Source organism: Callorhinus ursinus, unplaced genomic scaffold, assembly GCF_003265705.2.
Source record: "Callorhinus ursinus isolate GAN/ISIS: 27379988/994484 unplaced genomic scaffold, GSC_fseal_2.0 scaffold13, whole genome shotgun sequence".
Taxonomy (NCBI): domain Eukaryota; kingdom Metazoa; phylum Chordata; class Mammalia; order Carnivora; family Otariidae; genus Callorhinus; species Callorhinus ursinus.
This window is the reverse complement of record NW_027397075.1, coordinates 12,249,707-12,265,412: the sequence shown is the minus strand read 5'-3', so window position 1 is coordinate 12,265,412 and position 15,706 is coordinate 12,249,707. Positions and strand designations below refer to the sequence as shown.

Sequence of the window (15,706 nt, the reverse complement as noted above, 5' to 3'; positions counted from 1 at the left end):
AGAGAGAATCTCAAGCAGGCTCCACACCCAGCTGGTTAACCTTTAACCATTTTAAAATGACTAAATCGGTGGCATTTTGTACATTTACAGTTTTCTGTAAGCGCTACCTCTGTCTGGTGGTAAGACACTATCATCTCCCCCAAAGGAAGCCCATACTCATATAGGCAGCACCCCCACCAGCCCCTGGCAACCACTGGGCTTCTTTTTTTCTCTGTGGGTTTGCCTATTCTGGACATTTCATATAAATGGAATCATACATAACTGTGACCTTTTGTGATTGGCTTCTGGCACTTAGCATCATGTTTTCAAGGTTCATTTATGGATCAGATCTCCATTCTTTTTTATAGCTGAATACTAATTCCATCGACAAGATAGACCACATTCTGTTTATTCATTCATCTGTTGATGGGCACTTGGGCTGTTTCCACCTTTGACTATTATGAATAATGGTGCTGTGAACATACATGTACACATTTTTGTTTGAATGCCTGTTGTTAGTTCTTTTGGGTAGATAGCCAGGAGTGGAATTGCTGGGTCATATGGTAATCCTCTGTTTAACTTTTTATAGGTAGGGGTGATATATCATGTCTGCAATTCACTCTGAAATGATTCAGAAAATGAACAGATACACACACGTATAGATAAAGAAAATGTGGTAAAATGTTAAAAGTTGATTAAATGGATGTCCAAGTGTCCTTTGGATTATTCTTGCAACTTTTCTGTAGATTTAAAAGTTTTCAAAATAGGAAGCTGGGGGAAAGAGTCTTCTTGGGGTGCTGTGCACTTCGTGTCACCTTGGGTCGGCAGGTAGGTCATGCTGGCCAGTGGTCCCTTCAGTGGTGAAGCAGATTCATCAGAGCCCAGCGATGCTAGGCTGATGGCACCACTGTAAAGGTACATTCCTCCCTTATAAGCAGCAAGTGATTTGGGGGTGACCCTTTGGCACCCTGGAAATGTCTGTTGCCTCATTGGCCATTTTCCTAGTGGTTTCCTCATAAATTGAGAATCGTTTCCTGAACTGGTTATTTCACGGTTGCAAAATAGTGAGTTCTCTAATCTTAGCACTGCTTCTCCATTTACCAGCTAGAAATCCCAAAAGAAGAGCTCTCCTTCATCAGCTTGAGCCAATTACCCTGAAATATGTTTTTTTTTAAAGATTTTATTTATTATTTGAGAGAGAGAGAATGAGAGATAGAGAGCACGAGAGGGAAGAGGGTCAGAGGGAGAAGCAGACTCCCTGCCGAGCAGGGAGCCCGATGTGGGACTTGATCCTGGGACTCCAGGATCATGACCTGAGCCGAAGGCAGTCGCTTAACCGACTGAGCCACCCAGGTGCCCTGAAATATTGTTCTTGCAGGAAAGATGAGAACAATGATGAGCTATTTCCTTTAATTACTGGTGTTCAAGAATGATATCACTGCTACAGACACCTCCAATATATGGTGGCAAATGGGGGTTTCTGTATTTTTTTATTTCTTTTCTTTTTTGTGAATGTCACTGTGAATCATGGGTTTTAATGTATTCAATTTGCTCAATCAGTTAAGTTACTATTTCTTTTGTCACTTACATGTTCTCATCTTTGGCCTGTGAGCTGGCCTCTGAGCCCTTTGACTTGACCCTCTGTCTCAGAAAGCGGTCTTGGTTCCTTAAAGGACAAGATGTTCCACGCTCATCTTCAACATTCCCTTCCTCAGACCTGATTCAGTCATTTCTCTACAGAGTCTCGGTTCCTGTTAGTGGGGAGTGGTGTTTAGAGACCAAAATGTGGGCACTGGAAGGAACACTTTAAACTACACCCAACAGGAGCACCTGGGTGGCTAAGTCGTTAGGCGTCTGCCATTGGCTCTAGTCATGATCCTGGGGTCCTGTGTCGGGCTCCCTGCTTGGCGGGAAGCCTGCTTCTCCCTCTCCCACTCCCCCTGCTTGTGTTCCTGCTTTTGCTGTATCTCTCGCTGTCAAATAAATAAATAAAATCTTAAAAAAAACCAAACATGTAAACTACCCCCAACATGGGGTTCTCACTCATGACCCCAAGATCAAGAGTCACATGCTGGATTTAAAAATTCACAAGTCCCACTGTGAAAACCAGTCTGGCAGTTTCTCAAAAAGATAAACATAGGGTCACCATACAACCCAGCACTTCCAGGCCCAGGTGTGTACCCAAAAGAAATGAAAATGGGTCCATATAAAAACTTGTACACAAATGTTCATAGCAGCATTACTCATAATAGCCAAAAAGTAGAAGCAACCCAAATGTCCATCAACAGATGGATAGATAAATTGTGGTCTATCCATCCACAAATTGTGGTGGAATATTATTCAACCATAAGAAGAAATGAAGCTCAGATTCATGCTGCTACCTGGGTGACCCCTGCAGACATGATGCTGAGTGAGAGAAACCAGACACCGAGGGCCATGGATTGTGTGATTCCATTTATATGAAATGTCCAGAACAGGCCAATCCATAGACAAAAACTGGATTAGTGGGTTGCCTACACCTGGGGGTTTGGAGCTCACTTCACCACTTGCAACAGCATGCATTAGGGAGATGAACCTTAACCAAAGCTTTGTCATTTTCCTTTTCCTCGACCCCCTCACTGTTTCAGTTTAATCTTGTTACACTCTGTGTAATTTTGGGGCAGTTCCTTTTCTGCAGTGAAGCTGGGGGCAGGGGAGTGTGTGTGTGTGTGTGTGTGTGTGTGTGTGTGTGTGTGTGTGCGTGTGTGTGAATTAGCTGACTAAAAGCTCTTCTCTTCCCTTTGGCTGTTTGCAGCTGGTCCACAGTGATTTGAATGGTCTGAAGAAAGACATGGATGAGATCTGGAAAGTACTCAGGAATCTCCTGATTGAAGGCCTACGATTTGACCCTGACAGTGCTGCCGGCTTTAGGAAGTGAGCCCCACCTGGGGAGGGGTGCAGCTCCCAGAGGCTGGGGAGACCCTCTCTCCAGAGAGGAAACCAGAGGGGCATCCCAGCGGATTCTGGGAAGAAGGGTTCCAGACCTGTGGACCCAGGGGAAAGGGGTGGGGCTTTCCGGCTTCGGGGAGGAGGGTGAAGGTGGGATGGAGCTGAGGGCACCCAGGGGCTCTGGCCTTGGCTGTCGAGGGGCTCCAGGAACACATCTGCTCTAAACCCCTCTTGCCACGAATGAAACCAAGGCTCACAGAGGGTAGGGGCCATGCAAGGCCTCACAGGGAGCCTGGGGATCTGGGACAGGAGCCCTCTTGCCATGTCCCCCAGCCCATCCAGATAGAGCCCCAGGCAGACGGACTCAGTGTTGGGGTGGGGAAGGGGTCTCCTGTCCTCAGATGACCCCTCATCCCTCCAAATATCCCCTGTGTAGGGTAGCTTTCCAGAGGCCCCTGGTTTTCAAGACCTCCATTGTGTTTGGGGCAGGAACATTAACTACACACACTGTATCCCCTACCTGTGCCCCAGGCAGCCACAGGGTAGGGATCAGCAGGGGCCAGCAGAGCCGACTTGAGCTGAGCTGGGCTGGGTCAGCAGGGGAGTAGGGTGTGGAGGGAGGTCCTGACCCTGAGGAACAGATAGACCTTACCCCACGGTGCACCAGCTGACGGCTGGCTGTCTTCCAGGAAACTGTTTGAGCGGGTGAAATGCATCTCCTGCGACCGGCCTGTGGAGCTGATGACGGGCCCGTGAGTACCGCCGCCAGGGGGCGCCCACGCCCACCCTCTCTGTTTGGATTCCCCCACCTACGCGCCTGGGGAAGTTCTAGGTCCACCATTTTTCTGTCCGTCTGTCCGTATACATTATTCCATACACATTATTCCGTACACTTGATTTCATTTGCTCCCGGTCCCGGGCAGGGGCACTTGGCATCCCCTCCTTCACCAGCTCTGCCTGGCGCCTGCTGTGTCCCAGAGTCAAGGTCAACTCCAAAAGCAAAAGGATAGAAGGAAATGGGAAAAGCTGAACTTTGTGGGACTTCCTTGCATGTATTTTTAGAGTCTAATACTTTTTATTTATTTAGGTGAAATTCACACACACACACACACACCATTTTAAAGTGAACAGTTCAGTGTCATTTGGTGCACATTCATGGTGATCTGCAACCATCACCTCTAATTCCAAAGCATTTTCATCTCCCTAAAAGGAAACCCCAGACTCATTAGCAGTCTCCCCAACCCCCGACAACCACTATCTCTGTGGATTCGCCTATTCTGGACACTCCATATGAATGAAGTCGTACAACCTGTGACCTGGTTCTGTCACTGAGCATCATGTTCTTAAGTTTCATCCACACTGTGGCAGGTGTCAGTGCCTCATTCCATTTTTTATGGCTGAATCGTATCACATTATATAAGCCGCCCACATTTTGTTTATCCACTTACACGCTGATGAACATTTGGGTTGATACATCTTTTAGCTCTTGTGATTAGTGCTGCTGTGAATATGCATGTACGTAGATTGGCTGGAACACCCGCTTTCTGTTATTCTGGGTATAAACCTGGAGATGGTGGGAGTGCTGGGTCATGTGGTCCCTTGATGGCTAACTTTTTGAAGAACCACCAAACAACACTCTCGTAGGGTTTAAGAGCCTGAATCTTGCAGCGCCCACACTAGCCTGGCCCCCGTGACCCACGAAGCTCACCACCCTACATCATCAGTCCATGCTCATGGAGGGGATTTGAGCCTATATCCAGATTTTTTGGTTAAAGCCCCAGATCCCTAGTTGCAGCGTTATTTATAATATTTAAAAAAAAAGGAAAGGAAACAATGTGAAGCAGTGAATGAGTTATGTACATTTGCATCAGCTGATATAAGTCATGTTGTAGAAGGAGGTATAATGGAAACTTCTGAGATGTGGAAATGGTTGCAGCTACACCGTCCAACGCAGTAGCCGACAGCCAAATAGGGCTAATGCGGCTGAAAATGGAATTTTGCATTTTATTTAAATTTATTTAAGTTTAACCATAAATTTAAATAGCTTCCCGTGTCCAGTGGTTGCCATATTGGATGGCACAGTTGTGGAAGAATTATTTAGTGGCCTGGAAAAAGGTTCACAATAACTTAAATGAGAAAATCAAGTAGTTTCTGTGTGATCCTATTTTTGTTTTGTTTTGTTTTGTTTTTTAGCAAGGTTTATTGAGCGATAGCAGTGATAGTATAAAGCTCCCAAGGAGGGAGGGGTCCCAAAGGGGTTGCCCATGATCCTATTTTTGTTAAAAAAAAAAAATACAGGGGCGCCTGGGTGGCTCAGTCATTAAGCATCTGCCTTCGGCTCAGGTCATGATCCCAGAGTCCTGGGATCGAGCCCCGCATCAGGCTCCCTGCTCAGTGGGAAGCCTGCTTCTCCCTCTGCCTGCCACTCCTCCTGCTTGTGTTCCCTCTCTCACTGTCTCTCTCTGTCAAATAAATAAATAAAATCTTTATTTTTTTTAAAGATTTTATTTATTTATTTGAGAGAGAGAGAGAGAATGAGAGAGAGAGCACATGAGAGGGGGGAGGGTCAGAGGGAGAAGCAGACCCCCTGCCGAGCAGGGAGCCCGATGCGGGACTCCATCCAGGGACTCCAGGATGATGACCTGAGCCGAAGGCAGTCGCCCAACCAACTGAGCCACCCAGGCGCCCAATAAATAAAATCTTTAAAAAAATACATAAACAGAAAATTACTGGAAGGACACATATCAAAATATTTGTCACATGGTTATAGAGCTTTTTGTGTTTATTTGTGGTCTGTCCTTTCTAAAATGCTGACAGTATATATTACTTTAACATTTTATTGTGGTTAAAATGGTAAAGTATATAAATGTTTATGGTGCAATCTGATGAATTTGTACAGGTGTACACACCTTTATAACCACCTCTGAGATCAACATGAGATCAATAGTTCCCTCTGCTCAGAGAGCTGATATATATATATGTATTTTTTTTTTTTTTTTTTTTTGGTGTGTGTGTGTGTGGAGGTAAAACACACAACACAAATCAACCATTTAAAACTGGGCAGGTCAGGGGCATTTAGTACCTCAACAATATTGCGCAACCACCGCTCCTTCTAGCACCAGAGCATTTTCACCAACTTTCCAGAAGGAAACCCCAGCCCCATTTGTGGCCACTCCCCATCCCCTCCCCCACCCCCTGGCAACCTCCGATCTGCGTTCTGTTTCTAGGATTCACCTGTTCTTGCTTTTAGTTTTATAATCAGAACAGTTGTTCTTCGTGACTGTCAAAGATCACTGGGGCTCTTTAGGGCCCTGAGCGCAGCGGGCCGTGCTGTGGATGTCTCCAGAGAGAGGGATGGGTTTAAGGGTGGACTTCCTGGAGGAGGAGGGAGGCTGGGGCTGTCTGCTGGACACTTGTGTCTCCCCCTGAACTCTTGTCCTCCAACAGGCAACTCATCACCATCCGCAAAGCCCACCTGCTTTCGAGGCTGCGGCCAGCCAGTGCCAACACGTATGAGTACCTGCAGCAGCAACAGTTGAGGTGAGTGGGCTGGGGGCCTGCCCCGCAGAAGCCCTCAGGAGCCCGGAGCCCTGCAGAGATGCCAGCTCCAGTCCCAGGGCATTGACAGCCATCTGCAAGGGAGCCGTCTGGGGAGGTGCTGGGGCAGCAGATGGCCTGGGAGAGGACACTGGCAGAAGGGAATGGGCATATTTATTGGACATCTATTATGGGCGGAGACCATTCGGGAAGGATTCTCATTTAAATCTCACCACTCCTGTGAGCTAGGATGGACGTGCCCGCCTCCAGCTGGTGGAAGTAAGCGAGGGCCATGGCCTCAGCTCACTGCGCTGAGTGCTTTGCCCTAGCCGACCTCAGTGAATCCTTAAGCCTTCCCTTTGAGGTGTATTCTATCTTCACCACATTTTGTAGTTGAAGGAAATGAGGTTCAGAGAACTTCAGCGATCTGCTCAAGGTCACAACTAGTAAGTGGCAGAGTTGGTGCCTTGACCTACAGTTTCCCAGCGCACCTGGTGGGCTCCCTGGGTGGCCCCACCCTCAACCTCCTGACCTCCCACGCACTGTGGGTGCTTCCTACACCCTGGCCTGAGATACTTCTGGTCAGGTGGGGAAATGAAGGCTGACCAACAATCACAGCCACATGAAGGGGAGAGCCATGGGGACCTGGGCCCGCACCCCCACCTTCCTATGCCTGACTCCTTCTTGACATCACTCCCTCTTGAGATCACAGGTTAAAAGCCTTCTGTTGTCGGGCCAGACCAAGGCCCCCAGGGGTGGCTGGGTCTGGGGGAGCATAGGCCTTGGGTTTCCCCTCTGCCCCGACTGCGCCTGTCCGTATCCACCCGCCAGCCCAACGTACCCCCCAAACTCAAGCTGGAAGAAATTCCAGTCTTGTCTTGCCACTGGGCGGGCCCTTGGGCCCATCCTGATGCTTCTCTGGGGCAGAGGGTTCTCCCAGCGCCTGCTGTCCTACCTGCCTACCCCAGGGAACACCGGCGGCTACAGCAGCTCCGGGACCTTGGAGACCAGCAAAGTAGTCTGGATTCGCTGGGGTCCCAGAAGGACTGGGGCGATGGCCCTGGCAATTTTGCCAACCTCCAGTTCAACTCCTATGACTTGTCAACGCTCTACCCCTACGGGGACCCCGAGGTGTTCGACTATGACACCGTGAGTAGTGTCGTGGGTGGGTGACCCCGGGGCGTGGGTGACCCCGGGGAGGCCGTGCTCTGTCTGCTGATCCTCTGCATGTACCAGAGATGCAGGGGAGGACACTCCCTGACTTGGGATCCGGGCCATCTAACAGGCTGAGGTGGACATTCTGGGAGTGGACGGGATCCTGTACAAGGGCCGAATGGCCAACCAGGATGGGGCACGGCCTTTGACCAGCGTTGAGAAGAGGACAGGTGAGAGCTTCTAGGACTTCCTGGGAGCCCGTGTCCTGGACGTCCTGGCTTTGCTGGGGAGGATGAGGAGGTGCAGGCCGGGCTCAGAGCTGGCCCCATCCTGGGCTGGGGGGTCCTCACACAGTCACTTGCAGAAATGGGTTCCACTGTATGCCAGGCACTGCACCAGGCACTGGGGAGGTGGTGGAGAGCCAAGAAAGATGGGCTATCACTCCAGGGTTTCCACACCAGTGAGAGAAGCAGACTGTGAGCAAATAACCTGAAGATGAGGCCCCATTGTTTGGAATAGCAGTGAATAGCTGACCTGAGAGGAGGACCCTGGAGACAAAGGATGCTGGCCTAGGGACAGGTGCCAGATGGCCTCAGGAAAGAGGGATGCTGGGCTGGGGATGGGAGAGTTGTGAGAAGGACATCAGTCCAAGAAGAGGCCTCTGATGAGGGAATAGAGGTTAGCTGGATCAAGGGGCCAGGTGGAAAGACAGTAGCCCAGGTGGAGGGCATAGCAGGTACAAAGATCCTGTGGGGGCTGGAAGCCAGGCACAATTGGAACTCAGGAAGCTGAGTCTACCTGTGGTGGAGATTAGGCAGGGGTTGGGAATGATGAAGAGACGTGGACAGACCCTGGAGGCCTGTGTCTTAGTGTCCCAGGTTAGGTGAGGGTTGGGTTAGTAGGGGACACATGGAATCAGTTATTCTGATTGCTGCAGCATCAAGGCTTCCGCTCCAGCTGGCTCCTACTGGGAACCCCAGTCCTTGGCTCCAGCAGTGGGCCGGCAATACCAGAAGGGGTACATTCTGTGCACACCCTTCGGGGTTTTCTCCTTCTGGGAAGAGGAATTCTCAGTTTTGCCCTGGGTGGGAGCCATACACTGCCCTGTGGCAGGGCGCCCCAAGGTGGCTGGAGGGTTAAATTCTGCCCATGGTATTCTTCTTCATCCCACATTGTCCCTATTGACTGGAGGACGAAATACCAGACGCGTAAGGAAAGGGGACTGTTCAATTGCGGGTGCTGGACAAAGAAAGAGGAGCCCGCGTTATTGTCCTGGAATGACTGCAACAAATGGCCACAAACTGGGGAGCTGGAGACAGCAGAATTTCTCATGGTTCAGGAGACTAGAAGTCCAAAAATCAAGGTGTCCCAGGGCTGTGCTCACTTCCAGGGCTCTAGGGGAGGTTCCTCCCTGCCTCTTCCCGCTTGTGGCGGCTCCACGCATTCCTTGGATGGTGGCTGTGTCCCTCCAGTCTCCACCTCCATCTTCCCGTGGCCTTCCCCCTGTGTCTTCTCTTCTGTCTTTCTGTCTCCTATAAGGACACTTGTCCTTCTTAACTCGGGATGAGCCCAAGATCCTCAATTACATCCGCGAAGGCCGTTTCTCCAAATAAGGTTATAGTCATAGGTTCTGGGGGATGTATCTTTTTGGGGACCACCCGTCAACCCAGGAGGGCAGGACACCATCTGAGCCCTGCATTCCCCCAGCATGGATCTGGCCCATGTGGCGTTCATGGCTCATCCCAGACAAGGCTCAGCCCCCGGCAGCAGCTGCTGTTAGGTTAAGCTTCAGGGGTCACCAGGCAGGGTAATAACAATGGTGGCTAATATTTAATGAGCCCCAACTTATTGCCAGGCTTGTGCTGCCTCCTTTCTTCCAGCAACAACTCGTTGGAGGCATTGCACAAAGGCAGCTGAGGGCTGCTGGCTGGAAGTGCACCCTTGGTGGAGGGGCCCTTCTTCCTGCTCAGGCACCAGACAGGACCCCTCTCCACCCACCTCCCCTGGGCTGTCACCCAGAGGGATGGGGCTTCTCTCCCCATGGCTCATTCATTCTCGAGACCCATGCCCCAAAGCAGGCCTGAATCACAACTCCTCAACTGCTGTGCCCTGCTTGGGGACAACAAAGCTTAGAAATCAATCAGAAACCCGCCTGTGGCCAGATCTTTTGACCAGATTGTTCTTATCGCTCATTTATGTACTCAAAAGAACATTCTAATCCAAAACAGGCTCGAAAGCTAAACCTAAATGAGCCCGCATGAGCCCCGCCCCAGGTCCAGCCTGCCCCCCCCCCCCACCATGCGTTCGTCTGTTCACATCAGCATCCAGCATGCCCTGCCGTTTACTCAGCCCTTTGCCAGGCCCACAGGGGACACTGAGGAGCAGCTGGGCAGTCTGTGCCCTCCGGATGCTTGCACTGAGTCAGGAGATCAGGCCAGGGCAGGGGAACGGCTGGTCCCCAGTGAGCCGTGCCCCCGCAGTAGGGGAATGGACGCACTGAGGCGGGTGGTCAGCAGGCTGGACTTTCAAAGAAGTGCCCTGGAAGGAAGGCTAGGTTCAGGCAGGACTTGGGTAGGACAGAGAAGGATGTGGCAGGGGCGGGCGCAGGCCTCAGCCCTCCTCACCAGCTCTGGGTGGACTGCCTAAAACGCACACCGTGACCGGGACCCTCCCCAGCTCAGAGCCCATCCCTATGAGTTTCCTATGGCTGCTGTAACTAATTCCCGCAAACCAAGGGGCTTAACCCAAATTTATTATCTTTGTTCTGGAGGTCAGATGTCCAAAATGAGTCTTAAAGAGCTAAAACTAAGCTGTTGGCGGGGCCAGTCCCTTCTGAGGCTCCAGGGGAGACTCTGTTCCCACCCTGCTTCCACCTGCCAGGGGCCTCCTGCGCTCCTTACCTTATGGCCCCTCCTGCAGCTCCAGAGGCATCACTCCCATCTCACTTGTGTCCTCACCTCCCCTTCTCTGACTTGGACCCTCCAGCCTCCCTCTTCAGAGCCTCGCAATTACATTAGGCCATCTGGATAATTCAGGGTCCTAGGTTTTAGGGTTTAGGACGGGGATATCTCAGGGGCACTGCCCTCCGAGTCCAGGCTCCTTGGCCAATCTGGCAGGGGGGGTGTAGAAAGGGGTGCTTGTCCCCTGTCTGCCCCTCCCTCCAGCATCTCAGAACGGTTTTCCTGTCTGTCAGTGAGCCTGGCTGTCTCCCGCCTCTGGGCCTCTGCCCGTGCTCTGTGCCTGCCTTGAAGCCCTGGGGAATCTTTCTCATCTGCCAGAGCTTAGGGTCCCCTCCCATCGAGAGCCTCCCAGCTCATCGGCTTCTGGCTTCTGCAGAGGGGGGCAAGCCGCAGAGGAGGGCCTGGGAGGAGCAGGTGTCTGGGTCAGGTGTCGAGTCCAGGGCATCTGTTGGGTCAGAGCTGGGTTTCCAAGCCTCACTGGGTCTCGATTTTGAACCTGTGCCCTGGGCCCACATCCCTCACCTGGCAGGGAAGCAGTGAGACAGTCTCACTGGTCAGCTGGTCGGCCGGTCCTGCCTCTGACCTGTGGAGGGATCCAGGTGCCAACTGGTGATCAGAGCGGGGGCCAGGGAGTACCCCTCAACTGGGCATTTGCTCTTCACAGAACCCAGGAAGCACAGTGGAGCTAGTTCTTAGTTCACACTCAAGGAGGAGTTGATGCAGACCTTGAGACAGAGTTAGGAATACAAGAGGTTTGGGGTGGGAGGGTTACAAAGAGGGGGGGAGGAAAGGGAGAGAGCAAGCAGAGACCCTCAGATAGTAAGCAGATCTGATGAGGTCCATGCCAGCCCCGTGGGGAGCTGAACAAACACCCCTGCGCTCCTACCATTGGCCGGAGCTGCTAACAGCCCCTGAGGTGCCAACAGGTGGAGACCGTTGGCTCCCTTTGCTCCTGCGGCTGAACAGCGAGTTTTTCCTTAAAAGGGAATTCGTGTAGCTGACCCTGCTGCTGCAAGACCCTGGTCACTCAGCTGGTCATTCCCAAGCCCTTATTGGCGCCACGTGTACTTTAGATACCACTGGGGAGACAAGACGTGGACGAAATAGTTACTGCCCCCTTAGAGTTTTTACCCCATGAGGGACCATAAGATATAAACTAAAGAAATAATTCAGTGAGTAGGATGAAACATGGGAGTGAGGGAGAGGATGACCACTTGAGCTAAAGGACTCTTTAAAGAAAGGACATTCGAAGCGAGAATTGTCAGGACACCCAGGGAAGGACACAGTGTCTGGGCAGAAGGAAGAATCCGGTGTCCTTCATGGGAAGGAGCTTGGTGCCCCTGTAACTCGTCTTGAGGGGCAGGCCTGGGCCCTCACCCGCCTCTTTTTTTTTTTTTTTAAAGATTTTATTTATTTGAGAGAGAAAATGAGAGAGAGAGAGAGAGCACATGAGAGGGGGGAGGGTCGGAGGGAGAAGCAGACTCCCCGCCGAGCAGGGAGCCCGATGCGGGACTCGATCCCCGGACTCCAGGATCATGACCTGAGCCGAAGGCAGTCGCTTAACCGTCTGAGCCACCCAGGCGCCCCCTCACCCGCATCTTCACTCTCACGGCCTCCACCCCACCCCCACGGTCCCACCTCTTCTTGTGCAGCCTTTGGTCTGGGTGGCCAGTCATGGAGATTCTCGGCTGGACATGGAGAAGGGGATGCCTTGGGTTCAAAAGTGAAGGACGGAGCCAGACCCAAGAGGCCAAATGTTGTACCGTCCTCGGTCTGTGAGGGGTCCAGAACAGGCATACTGCAGAGACAAAAAGCAGATCCCTGTCCCCCAGGGGCTGGGGGAGAGAGGACCGGAAGTGAGTGCTTCCTGGGCACAGGGTTTTCTTTGGGGGGCATGAAATGTTCTGGAATTAGGTAGAGGTGGTGGTCGCACACCACTGTGAATGAACAAAGTCACTGAATTAACTGTTTTAAATGGTTAATTTTGTGGGGCGCCTGGCTGGCTCAGTTGTTGGAGCGTGTGACTCTTGATCTCTGGGTTGTGAGTTCGAGCTCCATGTTGTGCATAGAGATTACTTAAAAAAAATTTTTTTTTAAATAAATGGTGGGGCACCTGGGTGGTTCAGTCTGCCTTCGGCTGGGGTCATGATCCCAGGGTCTTGGGATCTAGCCCCCCCCCCCCCGCCCCGGGCATGGGGCTCCCTGCTCAGCAGGGAGCCTGCTTCTCCCTTTACCTCTGCTGCTCCCCCTGCTTGTGCGCACGCTCTCTCTCTCCGTCAAATAAATAAATCTTAAAAATAAATAAATAAATGGTTAATTTTGTGGTATGTGAATTTTACTTCCCCCCCGCCAAAAAAAATTCACACACATGACGAGGGACGGGAAGGTGGGGGCGGGGGCACAGTGGCGGTCTGGCCTCAATGGGAATATCTATGCCTTGAGAAACCCTAGACTCGGGAAGGTGGGAGGAGGAGTCTTCTGCAAGGGCTGGGTGGCAGGTGTGTGGATGGGCGCGTCTGGGGAACAGTGAAGGGGCCTTTGCGGGGGTGGGGGTGACAGGGCGGGGCTTCTGGGAGGGGGCGAACTCTGCAAGAGCCCTCACCCGGTCCTGTCTCTTCCCCTTTCTTTTCGGTGAAGCTGTGAAGATTCCACACCCTCCAACTCGAAACCTGTATGATCGTGAACGCCAGAGTACCTTTTATGGTTCCATCTACCCCCGTGAGTACCTGCCCTCCTAACTCCCTGGCCCAGCTGGGATTCTGGCAAGGTCTCTGGGGCCTCCCAGTCCCAACCTGGGGCTCTGAGACCTGCCCCACCTCATGCGTCTCTCACCTGCTCTATGCCAGGGCCCAAGAAGGCCCCTTGAGTGGCCCCCACCCAGCACCCGCTCCCTGGCCAGTGCCTCCAGCTATTCTGGGCTCCTAGTTTACCCTTCAGTGGGGCTTCCTGGACCGGGTGCCAGTCCCAGGGGTCAAGGCCCGATGTCTGTCCGCAGGTGTCTAGCTAGCTGCAGGGATGGGATCAGAAGCCCATTCATTCTGCCTGGGGCCCCATGAGCCAGGCTGGGGGGACTCCTCGGAGTCCTCTCACCATGCACCAGGCATCTGCGGGAGCACTTTCTCCCTTGTGTCCTCAGCCCTGCTCTCCGGGCTGACTGTGGAGCTGGGGGCACAGCAACCCCCGCCCCGATCCTGGACTCCAGGTCCATGTCGGGTTCAGCGTCCGTTTCTGGTGTCATTTATCTGGGGTCACCCCCCCCCTGGGAAGTTTAGGGTGCCTGGGACTGGGTGAGCCGTGGGAAACCACTTCTAGTCTGGTAGCTTCTGGGCTCCTTAGTGGGCATGACCCCATCCGGCCAGCCTCCCCCGCCCACCCCGGGGCATGTTCCTGGGACACATCACCGACTTTCCTGCCCCTCCCAGCCCTGCACCCCCACGCCAGCGTGCGCTCCGCTGCCTCAGGCCCCCCGCCTACGACACCAGCTCAGCCTCCATCGCTGCTGCCCCTGCCACTGCTCCCCCCACTGACGCCATCCGGGCGGGACCCCCAGCAGGCCCCAGGGCCCGCCCGGCACCCAAGGGCTCTGCGCCTCGAGTCCCGAGCCAGCATGCAGCCATCCGAGGAGCCCACCAATCCGTGAGACTTGCATCCCGCACCCCTGCGTCCCGCACCCCTACCGTCTGTCCTCTCCCCCTGCCCGCAGAGACTGGGCCCTGAGCCTGGCCTCAGGAGGGTGCAGGGGCCCTGGGCGTGGGGGAGGGGCCTCCATAAGGGAATCATTTTGACCCAGGGGCTATTTTAACTCATGCATATAAATACAACACAATCCTTCTTATCCTACGCTTCGTGGAGCACATAGCTTTATAGATTGAATTTTTCACTAAGCCAATATAATTCCTTGACGAGTTTTCAATACAACAGCTAATGTGCTTTTAAAAACAATCACTTTCCTTTTTATTTTGCTGAAATGACTCTATCAGAATCAGTTCCAATTACAGCTACTGCCCACGGACATTTTCTTTGGGGGCCATTGTTTCTAACAAGACCAATTTTCTCACGGGAACCAAATTTTACTGTGTGCATCCTTTTTTTTTTTTTATTTCATGTTGATTATTCCCACCAGTAATTACGGTTATGAATTGGATATTTTTAAAACCTGATTGTTTATATTTACTTTTTTGGCCAATCCATGAGGAACTTGGAGCAGCGGCCCTGGAATATTCCGGGACTGCTCTCTCCCACCAAGGGCTGGGATCCCGCACGCCTGTTTGATGTCCTTCTGGTTCCCGTGCTAACTGCCTGTGCACTTGTAGAATAAAGAGGTCGTAATGTCCTGATCTGGCCATTTAGTGGGCAGCTGCCACCAGGCATGCATGGCTTGATTTTTTCCCCTTAGGCAGCTTGTTCCTCCCTCCTTCTGTCAACTTCTCTCCCTCTTCCTCTCCATTCCTCAGCTCTGTCTAGTTGTGTCTTCTATGCTTTTTGTACTTCTGACGTGTCTACACATTACACAAAGTCTAAAAAATTTCCCTCTGCGTGGTTTTGGGACATGACTCTCCCCCCACCCCCAACATCCACTAGAGGCTCCTGGGACTGCCAGGTGGGTAAGGGAGTTGGAGGGGGGTGAGGTGCCCAGGGGTCTGCCAAGGGGGGAGCCAGGAAGCTGGCATGGAGGAGGATCCCCAGCCTGGCGGCCATCAGAGTTCAGGAACACTGCATGCCTACCCCCTTCCTAATGGTCCCCTGGCGCTTTCCCCAGTTCCTCATCGGTGACCACTCCCAGACCTTGACTTCTCTTTTCTTTCTCCAAGGACTGTGTCTAAATGAGGCCAAGCTTTTCCTGACCCAGGCGACTTACCTGTTCAGGATGCCTTAGGGAGCACTGGCTGGTGCAGTCCTGGACCCCGCACTCACCCCCATATCACAGATGAGTATTTTTGGCAACTTCTCCCCAGAATAAAATCTTTCACTTTTTGACTGTGGATGAGGGTGACTGGCCTGGTGCCCTCTTTAGAGGGTGGCCTTGTCTGCCCCACGTGGGTGAGTGGACCTGCTGGTCCCTACTCAGGCCCCCACCCCGGGGTCAGCCTCCCAGAGCCACCAGCCAGAACCACCGTGGCTGAGTCCCAGTAGAGAATCAACAGCAA

The 15,706-nt window shown here is 52.5% G+C and overlaps 1 protein-coding gene across 4 annotated transcripts in view; it reads left to right on the top strand.

Moving 5' to 3' along the window:
* The window catches only part of CUNH16orf96 (chromosome unknown C16orf96 homolog), a 37,945-nt gene extending 22,444 nt beyond the window's left edge, over nt 1-15,501 (top strand). For 2 of the 4 annotated variants that reach the window (XM_073899575.1, XM_073899573.1), the window contains 8 exons: nt 2,774-2,892; nt 3,597-3,659; nt 6,355-6,447; nt 7,413-7,593; nt 7,730-7,829; nt 13,197-13,277; nt 13,982-14,195; nt 15,371-15,501. In XM_073899575.1, coding sequence (XP_073755676.1) covers nt 2,774-2,892; nt 3,597-3,659; nt 6,355-6,447; nt 7,413-7,593; nt 7,730-7,829; nt 13,197-13,277; nt 13,982-14,195; nt 15,371-15,386 — 867 coding nt within the window. In that variant the 3' untranslated portion in view covers nt 15,387-15,501. Of the gene's footprint in view, nt 1-2,773; nt 2,893-3,596; nt 3,660-6,354; nt 6,448-7,412; nt 7,594-7,729; nt 7,830-13,196; nt 13,278-13,981; nt 14,200-15,370 lie in introns of those variants that run through there. The other 2 variants (XM_073899574.1, XM_073899576.1) reach the window with 2 other exon arrangements.
* Nucleotides 15,502-15,706: the final 205 nt, after the last annotated feature.